This window comes from Bidens hawaiensis, unplaced genomic scaffold (genome assembly GCF_021521415.1).
Source record: "Bidens hawaiensis isolate Kalapana, Puna unplaced genomic scaffold, B.hawaiensis_p1.1 tig00007038_1, whole genome shotgun sequence".
Classification (NCBI taxonomy): domain Eukaryota; kingdom Viridiplantae; phylum Streptophyta; class Magnoliopsida; order Asterales; family Asteraceae; genus Bidens; species Bidens hawaiensis.
In genome coordinates this window covers 170624-188504 of record NW_027491482.1, presented here as the reverse complement: position 1 = coordinate 188504, position 17881 = coordinate 170624, and the positions used below count along the sequence as shown (strand labels likewise).

Below are 17881 nucleotides of genomic sequence, written 5' to 3'. Positions count from 1 at the left end.
CTACTACCCTAATTTTATCAAACGTGGTCATGTGACGATCACACTCTTAAATCAATGATGAGATTTTTCCCTAAATTTTTTTTTATTTTGTTAAGAATGCATATTTTCTCAAATTATCAATTTCATCAATACTCTAAGTTAAGGTTATTAAAATTTTATTTTGTATTCTCATGAATTTTCACAAAACTTGAAATTTCACATAGTTATACAATTTTTTTTTCCAAGACATAATAAATTTTTCACGTGTCGTCATTGTAGCATGTCTTCTTCCTGCCTTATCAACCGTAACCGTCGCACCGGCAACTCAGGCCGTAACCACGATTGGGACCTGGAAGCCACAAAGGCATATGCGGAGACATCCTCGTCCGAGAAAATTCCTAAGTCTCCACAACGCATAGGGAAGGAAGCCAACCTTCACTGGAGGTCCCTAAAATGCGGTCCTCCACACACAACAATATCTTCAATTGCCCCCCGCAGGCCCGCATCAAACATGGACACAACCTCTTTGACATGTTCAGGCTGACAGGTCCAGAGCCCCAACACTAACTTAGCAACCCCCATGCACGAGCGCAACAAAGGAGCTCACTTTGGGGGTCTCTCAGGTCCGGCAGGCGTTTCATAAGTTCAACCGCTCTCAAAGCTCTTTTAGTTGCTAAAGACCGAATAAACCCTACATCCCGACTAACCGCTCCCCCAGGAGTTTAACTCCCGTCACAGGCCTGCTAATCTCGCCAGGGAATAAACCCGAAATAATCTATCCATGCAGGCAACATCCGATCTTAAAACTAAACTTTTGAAGATAAGGATGCTTAGTCATCACTAAGGTTTTTAGAGGTTTCAAACTTGTTTTTGTATAATCAGTTTCAAACCGATTTGATTCCTTTGATCGGCTGAGTACCCTAGAGGTGCACAAAAAACCCGAACCCGGAACCGGACCCGAAATAAATACCCGGAACCGGTTTTTCTAATACCCGGGTTTTTAATACCCGAACCCGAACCCGACCCTACCCGTAGGGTACGAATAGGGTATGCATTTTGGCACTAAAACCTGAACCCGAACCGGACCTGATTTGTACCCTGTAATACCCGAAAACCCGATTTATACCCGGTAATACCCGAACCCGGAACCAAGGTTTTCCAATACCCGAAACCGGGTATTTCAAGAACCCGATGTATACCCGAAAAATACCTTAAAAATACCCGAATAATACCCCTAAAAAGTGTAAACTTTTAAAAAATCCAATATATATAAAAAATACCGGAAAAAAACCCGAAAAAACCCGTAAATAGAGTTTTTTCAATACCCGATAATAGGGTATTGAAATACCCGGTTCTATACCCGACCCGAACCCGATGCATAGGGTATGGTTTTTAGAGACAATACCCAACCCGAACCCGACCCGATTATTACCAATACCCGGTCATACCCGTACCCGGTCATACCCGAACCCGGTTCAATACCCGAACTTGGGTATTTAGAAAACCCGATTTGTGCACCTCTACCCTGTTACACACTTACCACAAAGGATGGGCTGCTACCCTAGCCTGGTCTTTTATTGGCCCGGTTGTTTTCGTACAAATCTTTCATGTTTGAAATCGACTACCCGTAATTGGCCCAGCCCGTTGTTTCTGGGCCCTTTATGATTTCCGTACTTGATAAAATATTAAACAGCTTCCATCACTTACTCCGATCCGAACATGGTGAATTTAAAATTTATATCGGACGAATATCAAAAGGTACCTTTAATCAATTCTGTTAATTTATTCAAATAGTTTTATCAAAAAGTACAAATAATCCATGTTTGCTAACCTGTACATAGGCTGATAGACAAAAAATCTAATAGACTTAAATGCATTATTATGTTTTATGCGATATATAGCTATAATAATATAAAAAATAATTTTAAAACTATTAATAACAATAATATTAAACCCATAGATTTTCAATTCATTAATTTTATACTAAATGAAAATGATAGTATGCATTTTCTTTAACAATCATAAACTAGAATTTTTCCTGATGTGATATACCCTATAGCATTTTGATGTTAGTACGCAACTTCCTTCGTTTGATGAAGTATAAAGTTAACTGAAAGCGTAATTAATATTGAAACGAGACTAACCATTTTTCGCGCACAAGATATTATAAATACTTGGAGCCATGACACGCTATAATTCGTCCTCTCACATGCTAACTATTAGAGTGACCTAAAATGTTAAGCATTTGGGTGACCTACCTAAACTTATAGGACACATTTCATGAAAGTTGTATTCCACAAGAATGATAAATCAGGGGCCTTGATCATGGTAGGTTCGCATGTTGAAAGTTAATGCATGGTTAGATCGGTTGAAGGGTTCTGGGTTGAATAGATAAATTCGAACTTGACCTATATATTTATTCATGTCAAAGACATCTACCTAACTTATACACGCATAACTCATGTAATGATGTGCATGGCCGACCGATTCAATGTTCATTTTAGAATATGAGTAATACTTCGTACGTTATAACAATTCATACAGCGGATGTTTAAATGATCTTTTCTTTATTTCTTTTATATTTTCCTTTTGTAATTAGTGCATTTTTAATTGTTTTTGTCTCTTATCTCGTTCCCAGTTAACAAATATAAATTTATATATTTAGATCAACATTATAGAAATCAAATTGAAAAGATTGGAGAATGGGAAATTAATCATTTATTTAAGAATGGCATAATAATACCTCCTTTGTATGATATGAATCTATCAACTTTTCTTTTTAGAATGGTCAATTAATCCTTTTTATTCTTTTGCAGGATTTGCATAGTTACTACTTACTAGTTGCTACTTTTACTAATTTGTCACTCTTAATCTATCATTTTTTGCACATATTGCTTTATATCTATAAAAATTAAAAGAAAATACCTTGATTAAGGAAGATAATCGTATATCAGACGATTATTAAAACTAGATAAACTCGAAATTGTATTTACATGTCCCAACAAGGCTAACGTACAAAGGAAGACAAAAATAACAAGAAAACATCAAAAAACAATAATACTCTATAAAAACCTACAACCAGCTCCGCCATGAACCACCAGCAGCACAAATCCTACTTTGTACATCTTCAAACTCGGATAACCGGCACGGTACATGAATCCCACCGCAGTGATCATGTCCATAAACCTTCTCAGCTTCTCTCAACAATTCACCAAAAAGCGGATGATTAAAATAAATCACCGGCACCAAAACCCTACAAACATTACCCTCTTCTTCACCAATATACACCGCTAAATGCCCTTTCGGCACCGATTTTTTTCGTGAATTAGGTGGGTTAGCAAAAAAAAAGTGCTTTTAGGTATTGGATTTGAATTTAAGTGCTTTTAGGTAATCCTCCATCTGAGATGGAGGATTACAGGTACACGTAAGCAACTTCTCCACCTGTGTATCCAAGTCGGATGGCTAATCCAACGTGGAATCCTCTATCTGAGATAGAGGATTACGTAATCCAACGTGGAATCCTCTATCTGAGATAGAGGATTACGTACACTCAATTTACCATCTTTCACCGTGGACTTACCACCCTATGTAATTTCATTTTTTTAACTCTTGACACTTGTCTTCGTATTCGTCTGATTCAACGTCAAATGGCACTTGTTAGTTCCATTTCAACAAACTAGTTGTATAGATCTTCTACGAGGCTTTTCAGTACCTTATGAAGCTGAAGGATTTCAACCCTCAGCACAACAATCTAATACAATACAGTCTCCTATGCTAGAGCTTGCATCATCATTATACCATTTAGAAGCCTTCTCATCTCAAACAAGTATTGAACAACAACCTTCTTATAATGATGAGAATGTTGATGATGATGAAAATGATGGCTTTTATGACTCTGAAGGTATTAATATTATTATTGTTGTTGTCACTTTTATATATATGTTAAATATTGTCACTACTAGAAAACGGGCTTTCAATGACACGCATTGCGTGTCATTAATGGGTACTTATGACACGCAAATGCGCGTGCCCAGTCATAAATTAAACATGACACGCTTTTGCATGTCATATTTATTGACACGCATTAATGACACTCATTTGTGACACGCCTTTTTGACATGCATTTATAACGCGCTTTCAAAACTGATGTTTACGACACCCGTTAACGACATGCATATATGCGTGTCATAGTATAACTTTTTTTTAAAAAAAATTGTTTTTTATAATTACTAATATTTACATTAATTACTAAAAATATAGAAACAAAACTACGCATTACATTTCTAAATTAAACATGCTAAATCAAAATATTACATATATTCCCCAAGTTAACAAAAGTATCGGTTAATATTTAATATCATACATATCACTAATATCACTAACGAAATATAAACTTCGTCGTATAAGCAGATCATTCTTCTCGAACCGCATCGAAATCCACATGCGTGTATTCGTATTTGCCTCCCCCAACCTAAGATGAAAATAAACAAAGATACCAGACTTATAATTACGGTTATTGGTTATTTAAAACCGAAACCAACCCATTGATTTTGTTTTGGTTTTTTGTCATATGCTATAACTAATTAATGCCACTTGATATCAGACTTATATTTTTAGTCACATAGCCAAACTAATATGAACAGATAAAACAAACTACATGGGCAGCTTGGTCAGTTTTCGTAAGTCATTTAGAACACCATGGGCAGCTTGGTCGGTTTTCATAATATAATTGCCATAAAGTATACATTAAACTGATTGTTATCAGCTGATTATAATAATTATAGTCGTATGGTTGGACTAATATGAGTTGATGAAAAAGAAGAAAGTTTAGGGGTAATTTTGGAATTTTATATATATACTTTGTATATAGTTTAAATTGAAAAATATAACCAGAATCAGTCTTTACCTTAGTTTCACGTTGGTTATAACAGTGCGGTAGTCACATTCATAGAAATCCTTTTTGACTCTGCTATCTACTCTCCTTTGCTTGAAGTACTTGCGTTCGTCTTAAAGGCTTTATTGGCATACAGGTTATAGGAGCTTGCGTAGTACCATAAACGACCCAAAGCTCGGCTCGAGCTCAGTAGTTAATACACATGGCTCGTAAAGCCTCAACGAGCTTCCCATTGAGCTCGGGCTCGACAAGTAAAATAGCTTTATTTGAAGCTCGTTGTCAGCTCGTCTTGATTTTTTGTATCAATTATATAAAAAACTTTAAACAATTATGTAAGTCAGTTCAGATTATGTTTAGGGTTCAGTTCAAAGCTCGGCTCGAGCTCAGTTCAATTATGTTCACATTAAATAACAGATTATTATTATTAGTATTATATAACAATTCAATTATGTTTCAATTATATAACACCCCATTATACCCTAGACAATTAAAAGTAGAGCAAGGTAAAATTGAAGGCATATACCTCCAAGAAGTTGAAATCATTCAAAAAAAAAAAAAAAATCCTTTAGTAAGCACACCGGGTTCCATCCCGCTCTTTGGGTTCATTCTCCTCTTCGAACACAATCGGGTCGGGTCTCTGGCCACTGGTGGAAGCCAACAACGACACGTCACCTCCCATCGATATCCCTTTTAGTCTTGCCTCCATTTCCTTCCCCTAAACCCTGCCGGAGCTCGAAATTTTGCTCCCGTTCCGTTTGTACGGCCACCAAAACCTCTCCGACACGGACGTTAATAAGTCCAATTCCTGTTATTTGCTCTTCTGTAGCTGCTGTTGTGGCGTCATCATTGCTGCTCCGATGGTGGTGGTGGTGTCGGAATGTCACAGTGTTTATGGCCTGTGGTGGTGTCGGCGTCCGTGGTGGTTTTGGGTTTTGAGAGAAGGGTCTTGGTGTTATGTTTTGAGAGAGAGAGAGAGATGTGGGTTTTAAATTTTAATAATTAGGTCAAATATATGACCATATTTTTTGGAATTATATATTTTTTATTTTGAATAAAAGATGACTCGCATGCGTGACACGCATACCTTTTTTTTATTTATGACACTGGTTCAATGACACACAAAAATGAGTGTCGTAAATCATCTAATTTTCAAATATTATGACTTCATTTTAATGACTTGCACAATTGCGTGTCATAAATCGACGCGTGTCATTGTACGCATGTCAAGGAAGGCCTTTTTTCTAGTAGTGTGTTGTCATTACATTAAAGGTTACATTACTGATAACACCGAAGAAAGTGAATTCCAACCATCAGATGTTGAATCAGACGAATACGAAGACAAGTGTCAAGAGTTAAAAAAATGAAATTACATAGGGTGGTAAGTTCACGGTGAAAGATGGTAAATTGAGTGTACGTAATCCTCTATCTCAGATAGAGGATTCCACGTTGGATTAGCCATCCTACTTGGATACACAGGTGGAGAAGTTGCTTACGTGTACCTGTAATCCTCCATCTCAGATGGAGGATTACCTAAAAGCACTTAAATTCAAATCTAATACCTAAAAGCACTTTTTCTTTTCTAACCCACCTAATTCACGAAAAAAATCTTCGGCACCTGACTTTTCCCATTGATCCGAGTATAACCCGAACCCCCCGGTTTAATAAAAAAGAGCTCTTTTAGGTACTCTTGAACACCCTTGTTGTCATGGCTTTGTCCGTACAACTTGGCCATTTGATGAGTTTAACAAGCTTTAGGCGGATTCGGAAGCCTCGAACATGTTTGATGGCCATGAAGTTTAACTTGTGTGATTTGAAATTGGAAGTGTTGATGAAGGTTTTAAGGGGAAGTTAATAATATAAAGTGATGATTTGAGTGAGGTCAAAAGGTTTGTGATTGAGTCAGAAAGATGTTAATACACGTCAGTGATAAAGGGCTAGTGTACGTTTATTATATAAAGGTGGTGTGACGAGATTCGTTTTTGTAATTTATAATTTATAATTTATAAATGTGGTGGTGGTGGTGCATAAAGAAGAAGCTGGATGTCGGCACACGGTTCAGGTGGCTCATGTGGGCATGCACAATTGCAAATCAAAGGTCACCAAATGGATAAAGTAGTTATAAAAAAGTATCTTTCTTTTAAATGGATAATTTAACACATAAAACGACATTATAAACATACCTAGAGATGATAATAATTTGTGTTTTGGTGATTAAATTCTTATATATCCTATATCATACAATCATAACATAAATTTGGGCCTCAGGCCCTCGGCATAAGTTATAGGGTATCACTTATTAATACCGAACAATGTACCAAACTCGAAAAAAGGTTTATAATCCTATGCATAGTACCATACCTGAAAACGATCCCAAATGTAGGTTTCGTATCTTTAAAATGTTTAATAGTTTTAGTTTTCTTGAATTACTGGTATGCATTTTTATAGAAGTATTTTGCATGTGCATGAAATCGGTAATTAATTTCTAAAAAGAACGAGAATGGATTCAATGTGAAATCGAAGTTTTAGCTCGTATGTTTAACATACCAAATGAATTTTTTTATATAGAAGTTCAACCACGGTAATGTTTTTGTCGAAATGTTGAAACCCTTTGTAAAATGACATGACGATTTGTGAGATCTCATTAGAAACTACATAAATAGTGACCACTAATTTGTAATTAGTATTGAATATTGTTACTACCAAAAATAAACTGACTACGGATTATATTAAGATAGCACTAAGAATTAAAGATAATGCCATTTTCTCTTGCAACTTCTTACATATCATGAAATGTTGTTCCTTATAACCTTAGAGGGTTTTTAATTACTGTCTGAAAATCCGAAATCATTGTAGTATTTGAACGAATATGTACTCCACACATTCTAACATTTATTGATGTTTGTTATGATATTCATTTTATTTTGTAGGTCCAAGTTGTCCTATAAAGATATTATGTCACCAAATTCACCAGCACCAAATGCTTTCAGGTTTCCTATCAAGTTTAAGTTTTTCATATGATCCGCATAATTAAAATGTTGATTGTAGGAATACATGTGAAAGTGGTGTAACGTACTAAACTAGCACCATCAATGTGTAAAGGAGTGTTCATCCTTAAGTTGTTGAGAGTTCTAGTCATTTTGTGAACGATATTACATATTTAGGAGCATGTTTAGTATGATTTGACCGTTCAAAATAACGCTAAAATTAAAATAAATTACGTACCTTTAAAATATTACGTTCATTAAAATCACCATAAATGACGATAATGATATAAAATGATTATAAAAGTATGAAGAATAATTTAGTAAATTTATTAGTACAAAAATACAAAAGTGAAGAAACACTATGTGACCCCGGCAGATTACGGATAATCTGGGGGTTAAGTAGATGTTTCCCACGAGGGTTAGGTCCGGCAAAGATGGTTATTCTTCTAATGACCTGCAAAACAGACACCGTGAGCTCGTCACTGAGAAGGGGGGGTTCCTCCTTGTGACCACCCTCCGGCGTGAGAATCAGACTAGATTGCTCTGAATATAAGTGTATATATTGAGAGAGATTGCTAGAGAAGATAAGATGATGATACCGTTCCAAGGTGTTGGAGTATTTATAGCCGAAGGTAGGTTTCCAAGCAGGTACAGCCAGCTGTATAATATTCCTTTTCTACCAACTGTGGGCTACGCACGTGCCATGCTGATGGTTGGTGGGTAGGCAGCGGCTGATAGTGACATGGCCGGCTGTGTACTATTCCTTTTCCACCAACTGCAGGCTATGTGCGTGCCACGACAAGGGTTGGTGAGTAGGCAGCGGCTAATAGTGACATTTTGTACTAGAGTGTGCTCCTCCTCGTACTGTTGTCGGTGAGCTGTCACCCTGTGATTGGTTCATGGGCTGCTTTGGTCAGATCTTGTCTATTTTGTCCATACCTTGGCAGGTATAGTACAAAAGATCTTCCAGAAGCGTACGGACTGGCTCATTTGGGCGGGAGTATTCCCGCCTTGCTCATTCCTTCAGGTGACTACTGAATTATTGAGAGTTAGTGCCTTGTGCGTGTAGCCTTGCTGTTAGTGCGGGTAGCCTTCCCTGATGGCTTGTATCCGCAGCTGCGGGAACAGGCGGGGTACTTCACCATTGGGAGGCTTTTCCTGCGGGAACAGCTGGCGTACTGCGCGTAAGGTTTTCATTTCTGAGCATGGTGGGTCCTGCGGAACTAGTTGGTCCTTGCGCAGACGTCCCTCTTCAAGGTGAGTCTTGCGGGTCCAACTGGGCTCTGCTGGGACCTACCTCTTCAAGTCCCCCCAGTCCAATGTTCTTCTCATGAATCGTTAATAAGTGAGGTGAACTTTTGGACTTAAGCAAGGGGTTTTGAAAAGGGTTTTTGTTTTAAGATTTTCCGTGGGGATTCTTCCCGCGGTTTTCCTAATGTCACACAGAAATTCCCGATTTTTCTGCTTGATCTTTGGTTGTGATGCGGGTAGGTGTTTGACCCCTTCGCACATCGGGAACGTTGAGTTTCACTTGCATAGATTCTTCACGAGGTTTTGGTAGTTTCGGACATAGTGATCAGTTATGTTAAACCACCAATTCCGCCTTGAAGTTTCAAACAAGCTAGTTCTCAACGTTTCCGCTATGCGGAGGTGCTATTTCCCTTTCCGCAAGCACGGTCCAGAAGATCCTTCTTGGTTTCAATTCCCTGCAAGTGCTAAGTATGTGAAGGGTTTCGCCTTGACACTGTACCCACACTCGTCTTATAGTTTCTTTACTTCCAAGGTATTCTTGGCTTCAATTCCCTGCAGGTGCTAGGTATGTGAAGGGTTTCCCCTTGACACTGTACCCGCACTTGTCTTACGGTTTCTTGGGTACCAAGGTAAGGGGGTATATTCCCTCTTATTTTTGAATCTTTGAATCTTTTTTGAATATTTTTGAAATTCGAAGAGTTGGTGAAAGGATAAGAACAGTCCAAACTGTTGAAGGGACGTTAGTGTAGTCCGACGGTTTCTTCTGACAGTTTCAGGATGTGCAGGAAGTTATGGCGACGTGACAGTATATGGTCATTCCAGACGCTTTTTCAGGCGCGTGGGCGCGAGTTTTTGGGCGCGTGGGTGCGAACTTTACGGCGCGCGTCCTGTCAACAGCTGTTGCCAGCTTGCTTTTGCCACGTGTCATAGTTTCATTGCACCTTCGTTTTCCTCTCTCTTCCGCATTAAATTCATCGCATTCATTGCGATGAGTATATAAAGGGGGAGAGGGTGCATCTTAATCCACACCTTCACTTCTTCTTCTAAACGATTTCCGGCGAATACTCTAACCTTTGTCGAGCATTCTCCTGAAATCGTTCCTTCTTTACATCTAAAACATGTCTTCTGCTCATGATCTTGAAGCTACCGCCGAGGAGTCTGACGTGTACGCCGAGAACCCGACGTCCACGTCTGATAAGGACGATCAGAGCACTGCTGGCGAATGCCAGTGTGTTCTTCCCATCGAGCTTTATCAGTACATCGTCAGGAAGTTCATGCTCGAGCCGTTCGAGCCTGAGTTTCCTGAGCCTCACCAGACAGTGTACGATGCCCCCAAGGGCAAGATAGGGGTATATGCTGCATTCTTCGTCTACGGGAATCTCAGGTTCCCATTGACGAAGTTTGTATACCGTGTTTTGGAAAGACACGGTGTGCACCTGACGGAGGTACACCCAATGGCGATCGCCAAGATCCGCCATTTTGAATGGGTGTGCCTCATTCTTGGCGTGGAGCCCCATGTCGACTGCCTGATGACCTTCTACTCCTGGAGGTGCATCCAAGGCTGGTACACCTTGGTCACCCGGATCAAGGGTTTGAAGATCTGTGCTACCGAGCGCAGTCTTCGGTCTTGGAAGCGGGAGTTCTTCTACATCTCTGCCCGTGTCGTCCCCATAGCGATGACATTCAAGAACGGGAGAGCACTCCCCAGCCTTCACGCCTCCAACTACCAGGAGGCGGAATGGTTCTCCAAGATTTCCCGGATCTAGACTCCGGTTTACCGCTTTGCGGAGTCCGGGATGGTGATGCTCGGTATAAGCCGGGTATGGAAGGATGCTGGGGCAAAGGCGCCACAGATTCCCATCGTCCTCGAATACGGTTTGAACTCTATCCCTTACGGTATGCTTCATACTATTTGCTAATTTAGGGTTTTTGTTCTAACCATTTCTTTCTTTTTATTTTCAAAGGGAAACAACTTGCAGTCTCTTCTGCAGCCGCGGGAGAGCGGTGGTCCCGCTCGGTTGGGTACTCGTGCTCTTGACGAGAACGAGTTGCCCATCCTTGAGCAGACGGCGGATCGGTTTGTGGAGGCCTACCCTCCAGGCCACGAGATACTGAGCGCCACGCGGCCAGGTAAAAGATTATTTAACCCTCGCCCTCTCAATGCTCAAACCTCTGCTGGAATTCCTCTAATTTTGTCATCTTCTGATGAGGAATCCGCAGATGGTCCTTTCTTCGCGAGGAAGAAGAAGGCTGCTGGCGGGAAAGGCAAGGCGAAGGTTGCCTCCACTGCCGATCAGGGGAACCGGTCTGAGTCGGAGACCGAAAGTGAAGAGGCGGCGGGGAACCCTGGTGGTGGTGAGACCACTGTTCCGGAGGTTGAGACAGCTGTCACCTCCGGGCAGCCCAGTACAACGACGGTGACCGGCGTGAAGAGGCCGGCTCCATCGGGTTCGTCCCCGCCTGTCCGATCCTTCAAGCTCAAGAAGACTCGTAAGTCTAAACTTCATTTACTTTTAACTGCATATCTTTCCGCCATTATATTTAAATATGTTGTCTTCATGCAGGCGTGGATGCAACCGCATTCCAGAGTGGAGCGGGAAGGAGCAGCTCTGGACCCATGACGGTAGGTTTGGTCAACCTACCCGAGGCGATGACCCAGGCGGCTACGCCTGTTTGCAGTATTGGTTCAGTTGCTCATCCCGTTGAGGCAACTGTTCCAACTGTAACATCATCCCCGCCGGCTGTTAGTGCCATCTTCACGGAATCCTTCACTGAGCCGGCGGTGATTTCTTCTGCGGGTTCTTCCGCAGCGACGGCCACGGTTGTGAGTTCACCTCCGGTGAGTTCACCTCCGTTGGTATCCACCGCGGCGGCCTCCACCATGCCTTCTCCGGCGCCGGCGACTACGGCCGGTTCTTCAGGTACGTTCGGGGTTGGGGCGTCTAGCCAATCCTTGCCTCCTTCCCGTCTCCCTGACCTTTTGGATGGATATCCCTTAGGTTCAGGTGATGGGTTTGGTGGCTATCGGCCTGTTGTCGACCCTACAGGTGCGTAGGGTTATTTTGGCCTATATCCCTTTTATCATTTTTTTTTTCTCTAACTGTATTTTGTTTTATTGCAGTTCGTGATTCCAACGAGGTGTACGCTCCTCGGTGGAATATCCGCCGGGGAACGACCCTCCGGACTGCTGAGGAGTGCGTCGAATGGGCGCGCCACGCTGCCCCCAGCGTTGCGCCGGGGGAAGCCATGGCCAGCTACCAGGAGGGTAGGCTGTCCAACGAGCTCCGAATCCTCCTTGCCCGGATGCAGCCGCGCGTCGAGCTACTTTGTCGTGAAAACGACAAGTTAAAGACGGCGCGTAGCCTGGAAGTGGCTCAGGTGCGGGCTATCCGGGAGGAGAATAAGAGGCTTGCCGCCGTTGCTGCGGAAAAGGAGAAGGCCTTCAAGGCCCTCGAGGTTGAAGTTCAGGCCCGGCTCGAGGCCCGTTCCAAGGCTGCCCAAGCTGTTAACGAACAGCTTCGGTTGGCTAAGGAGACTGCACGGAACGCAACTGAGAGGGCCACCAAGGCTGAAGCTGTTGCTGAGCCTTTACGCATTGAGAATGAGGAGCTGAAGCCAAATTAGAGAGGCTCCAGCAGGCTCATGATGTCTTGGCCATGGAATACGCTAAGAAGCTCCAAGAGATCTTGGACCAGAGGGGCATGCTTGACCATACTGAGCGTAAGCTAAAGGGCGTTGAAGAGGCTGCAGCTAAAGATGTGTTGCTTGCCAACCTTACTAAGAACGAAGCCGAACGCGCCCGTGATGAAGCTCAAGCTGCCCTCCACGAGGCTCTGGTTACCAAGGAATGGCTTCTTCGAGAAGCGTTGTCTCAGGTATGAGCAGTTTCACAATTTCTTTACGCTTTTCCTTACACTGTTTTTGATATATTTTTGCTTTGTAGGTTGTGCATCGGGTTCTTACGAAAACATCATATGACGATGCCATGAGCGCAGCCCTCAACGCTTCTCATGAGGATGGGGAAAAGGCTGGCTTCCTGCTTGGTCTAGGGTTTGTTGAGAAGGGCATCCCGCCTTCCAACTTCCCTCTATATGACGTGGATACTGAAGCTGCTTATGACCAAGCAGTGAACCAGTACGCTGCATTCCCGCATCCGGTGGTGGAGAAGGTGAACGAGATTACTGCTGCTGATGATGGGCTAGCTATCCTCAAGGCTTTCCTTGAACCGCCACACTCGACTGATGGTCCGGGTTCAAGTAGGAGTGGTCCTGAAGCTTGATCCTTTAGATCCCTTCCCACTGTTAGAATAGATTTTTATTTTTGTATAGATTTATACTCTTGTATGCGGGCATGTGCCCAGCCATTCTTGTAATACTTGAATTTTGATGGAATATAAATCTTTTGTTAATACCTTGCTTTGTAAACCTTATTTTATTTCACGCATATTTTGGTTTAACTTAGCAATTTCTTGAGTACTTGGATAAGTTAACCTTTGCTTCCTCTTTCGTGATTGTGCGGGTAAGACCGTCACTTTCACTTAGTAGGATGGCTAAACTTTACCTATATCTGACCTGCGTGGAGGTTTTCCTCATCTTTTCCTTAGAAATTTCTAAGTATTTTGAATAAGTTAACCTTTCAACACGCGGTTGTCAATAGGTTAATGTTCAGTTTCCTCTATCATGATTGTGCGGGTAGGACCGTCACTTTCATTCAGTGGGATGACCAAACTTCACCTATAACTGACCTGCGTGAAGGTTTTCCTTATCTTTTCCTTAGAAATTTTTACCGTTTTATGTGTTTATGCGGGTTTTGCCGCCTTCCACACGCAACGACTTACTTCTTCCCATACTTATTTATGCGGTGAATACCGGCATATCAGTGTGGGAAGTTCATAAGTATAAAGGTAAGGCTATCAACACAATGTGATAAAGGAGAATCATTTCCATTAGAAGTGGCTCTAGGCCTTTTCTTTACAAGTTTGGAATTGATCTACATGTAACATTTGCGTAATTGAGCTCCATTCCATGTTCTTGGGATGGGGGTGCCATCGAGCCTTTCGAGCCGGTATGCGCCATTTCCCAAAACTTCTTTGATAATGTATGGTCCTTCCCAGACCGGGGCCAGCTTTCCTGGGCGCTCTTGGTTCGAAGCCTCGTTGTTACGCAATATGTAGTCTCCTACATTGAAGTTGCAGAGTTTTACCCGCGTGTTGTAGTACTTTTGCATTTGTCGCTTGTAGTTCTCTTCACGCGCTGCGGCTAAGTCTCTGCGTTCTTCGGTTAGCATAAGGTCTAACCGTCTTTCCGCATCATTGTCTTCTGGCTGAATCAAGATCCTTGGTGAGGGTAGACCGATTTCGACCGTGACCATGGCTTCAGTATCATAAGTGAGGCTGAACGGGGTTTCTCCCGTACTGGCCTTTTTCAGCGTTCTGTTTGCCCAAAGGACGTGTGGAACTTCGTCCACCCAGCCGGATCTGTGTTCCAAGAGTCTTTTCTTTATGCCGTCGACGATGCTCTTATTTGCTCTTTCCACCTCACCATTACCCTGCGGGTGCGCCACTGAGGTAAAGGTGTGGGTGATTTGAAGTTCCTCCAGCCACTTTTGTAGCTTCATGTCAGCAAAGTTGGTGCCGTTATCGCTCACCAAAGTCTGTGGAAGTCCAAAACGACAAATAATAAATTCCCAAATAAATTTTTTTATATGTTTTGCGGTTGTTTGGGCTAAGGGTTTTGCTTCTATCCACTTGGTGAAGTAGTCGATGGCTACCACTAGAAACTGAACGTTTCCTGCTGCTGTGGGAAATGGGCCTGTCACATCGATGGCCCACTTCTGAAATGGCCATGAAGAGGTGACTGGAACAAGTTCATTCTTCGGGCGATGCGTGTTAGGTGCGTAGAGTTGGCAAGACCTACACTTTCTGATGTATGCCAGCGCATCCGTATGCATCCCCGGCCAAAAGTATCCCGCGTTGTTTAGCTTGGCTACAACAGCGCGTGGACCTGCGTGTACTCCACAGATGCCCTCGTGCACTTCCCTTAGGAGGTAGCCAGCATCTTGGTTGTCCACGCATCTTAGGAGTGGGCCAAGAAAGTTACGTCTGTAAAGGATATCATCGATGAGTTGAAAGTTCAGTGCTTTACAGCGTATTTTTCTTGCCTGTGTTTTTGACTCTGGTAGTATACCCGCCGCAAGGTAATTTATTATTGGTGTCATCCACGTTTCTGTACCGGTTTGGATGACACAGATTTCCTTGTGCGGGACTGATGGTGCTCCAAGGAGTTCAATGCGGAAGTCCTTTCCCAAGTGGGTGAAGGCTAACGATGCAAGCTTGCTTAACGCATCCGCATATTTGTTTTCGCTACGCTTGACGTGTGACTTTACAATCGTTAAACTCGCGCATAAGGGTTTTTGCTTGTGCGAGGTACAGGGCCATTGTGTCGTTCACGGCCGTGTACGTCCCGTTTATTTGGTTGGCTACTAACATGGAATCCACGTGGGCTTCCAAGTTTTTCACTCCCATCTTACGCGCAATTCTCAGCCCGGCTAAGAATGCTTCGTACTCCGCTTCGTTATTCGTACTTGGAAAATCCAGTCGAATAGCGTAAGTGTATTCTTGGCCTGCTGGGTTGGTTAGTTTCAACCCTGCGCCTGAACCCTCGTTGCTGGCTGCTCCATCAGTGTAGAGTCGCCAGACATCATCGATGTCCTGTGCTGGGGAGGGTTGAGCCTCCTCCTGGCACTCTTTCTCCCGCGAAGCGGGGACTTCTGCAATAAAGTCGGCCAAGACCTGGCCTTTTATGGCTGGTCTCGGCTTGTACTTTATCGCGTATTCTCCCAATTCTATTGCCCATTTGGCTAGGCGTCCCGACAATTCGGGTTTGCCTAGAACGTTTGCAAGTTTGAAGTTGGTGAGAACGGTGATTGGGTGACCTTGGAAATATCGTCTTAGCCTGCGTGAAGCCTGTACAAGTGCTAAGACTAATTTTTTCAGGGTAGAATACCGGGTTTCTACGTCTGCTAGGACACGGCTAACATAGTAGATTGGCATCTGGATGCCTTTCCGCTCTACTAGCAGGACTGCTCCGGTTGCTCTATCTGTGGCGGAAAAGTATAGGATTAATTCCTCCTCCGCTTCTGGTGCTGTGAGCGTTGGGAGTTCGATCAAGCGTGACCGAATTTCCTGAAAAGCTGCTTCCCCTTCTGGTGTCCAGCGGAAGTGCGTTTTCTTTAAGCAGTATCTCAATGTTGACACGAATGGAAACGACCTATCCGCATGGTTTGCCAAAAAGCGGTTAAGTGCGACTAGTCGTCCATTCAGTGTCTGAGCTTGCTTGATGGTAGTAGGTGATTCCATTTTGATAATGGCTTCGACTTTTTCAGGGTTCGCTCTGAAGCCATCTTTAGTAACGATGACTCCTAAGAACTTCCCTTCTTCCATCCCAAAGGAACACTTGCTCGGATTGAGCTTCATGTTTATCTTCCTGAGCGTGTTGAAAGTTTCTTCGATGTCTTTCAACATCGCTTCTGGGTCAAGGCTTTTGACGACCAAGTCATCCATGTAGACTTCCAAGTTCCTCCCAATTTGGGCATGAAACTCTTTGTCCATCAGGCGTTGGTATGTGGACCCGGCATTCTTAAGTCCGAATGGCATCATTTGATAACAAAATATGCCATCGGGCGTCCGAAAAGCGGTTTTGTCCTGATCGTCAACGGCCATGTGGATTTGATGGTACCCCTTATACGCATCAAGAAAGCATTTAAGGCGAAACGGTGCTAACGAATCTACCTTAAGATCAATTTCGGGTAACGGGTAACAATCTTTGGGGCATGCTTTGTTTAAGTCTTTGAAATCTATGCACATGCGCCATTGTTTGTTAGACTTCGATACCATAACGGGATTTGCAACCCATGTTTGATATCTGCTAACGCGTACGATGCCCGCGTCAAGGAGTTCCTTGACTTGGGTTCTACACGCGTTAGCTTGTTCCGCCCCCATTACTCTGCGCTTTTGTATGACTGGCGTAAAAGCCGGGTCACACTTGAGCTTATGCTCTGCCTTACTTCGAGGTACACCAGTCATGTCAGCTGGTGTCCACGCGAAGATGTCAACGTTTTTCTGTAGTAAGCGTTTGAGTAAGGTGCGCGTAAGATCAGTGACTGTTGGGCCAATGGTAACGGCCTGGTCAGGGTATTTGCCATTGAAGGCCCATTCTTCTGGTTCGGTGATGGTTGGTTTAGCCATATTTGGTTTGGGTTTAGATGAGACAGATGCGATGCATACCTAGGGAATACCGGTGATCATCGCGACACCCTCAGCTGTTGGCCATCCCATCATGCCGTGGACTGAAGATACCACAGCATTGAATCTTGCCATTTCGTCTCTCCCGAAGAGAATGTCGTATGTGTGGTGTGGCTTCTTCATCACGACAAAGTCCACGTCTTCTGTGCGGGAGTGTTTCCCGTCCGTGAGAATGACGGGGAAAGATAGGATACCCAGGGGGGTGTTTGTGCTGCCGTCGAACCCTTCCATCGAGGCGTAGACCGTTTCCAGGCGTTCCTTGTCTTCGTCGTCTAGCTTGTCGAAGAACTGCCTGTACATAACCGTTGACGAGGCGCCGTTGTCAGCAAGAGTGCGGGAAGTGATGTAGTGCCCCAGCTGGCTTTTGATGACGATAGGGCCTTCTTTGCTGGGTCCTCCTGGCACTCGCGGGAAGCGCACCTCAGCTTCCTTCCACGCGCATGGTTCTGTCGTTCGTCTTTTTCTTCCTCT

At 43.1% G+C, this 17881-nt stretch overlaps 1 protein-coding gene across 1 annotated transcript; it reads right to left on the bottom strand.

The window, feature by feature from the left end:
* Positions 1-2980: 2980 nt before the first annotated feature.
* On the bottom strand, positions 2981-6673 carry LOC143634255 (uncharacterized). The gene is made up of 4 exons (XM_077102393.1): positions 6559-6673; positions 6373-6403; positions 5032-5161; positions 2981-3330 (listed from the first exon to the last, which is right to left on the bottom strand). Exons 1-4 carry the CDS (start codon positions 6662-6664, stop codon positions 3052-3054), a joined length of 546 nt encoding a protein of 181 aa, XP_076958508.1. The 5' UTR covers positions 6665-6673; the 3' UTR covers positions 2981-3051.
* Positions 6674-17881: the final 11208 nt, after the last annotated feature.

Coding starts and splice junctions, on each gene's coding strand:
- LOC143634255 (XM_077102393.1), bottom strand. CDS start 6,664: ATGGCCATCAAACATGTTCGAGGCTTCCGAATCCGCCTAAAGCTTGTT. Junction 6,404..6,558: donor GACAACAAGGGTGTTCAAGA/GTACCTAAAAGA, acceptor AAGTGCTTTTAG/GTAATCCTCCATCTGAGATG. Junction 5,162..6,372: donor TCTGAGATGGAGGATTACAG/GTACACGTAAGC, acceptor CAAAAAATCAAG/ACGAGCTGACAACGAGCTTC.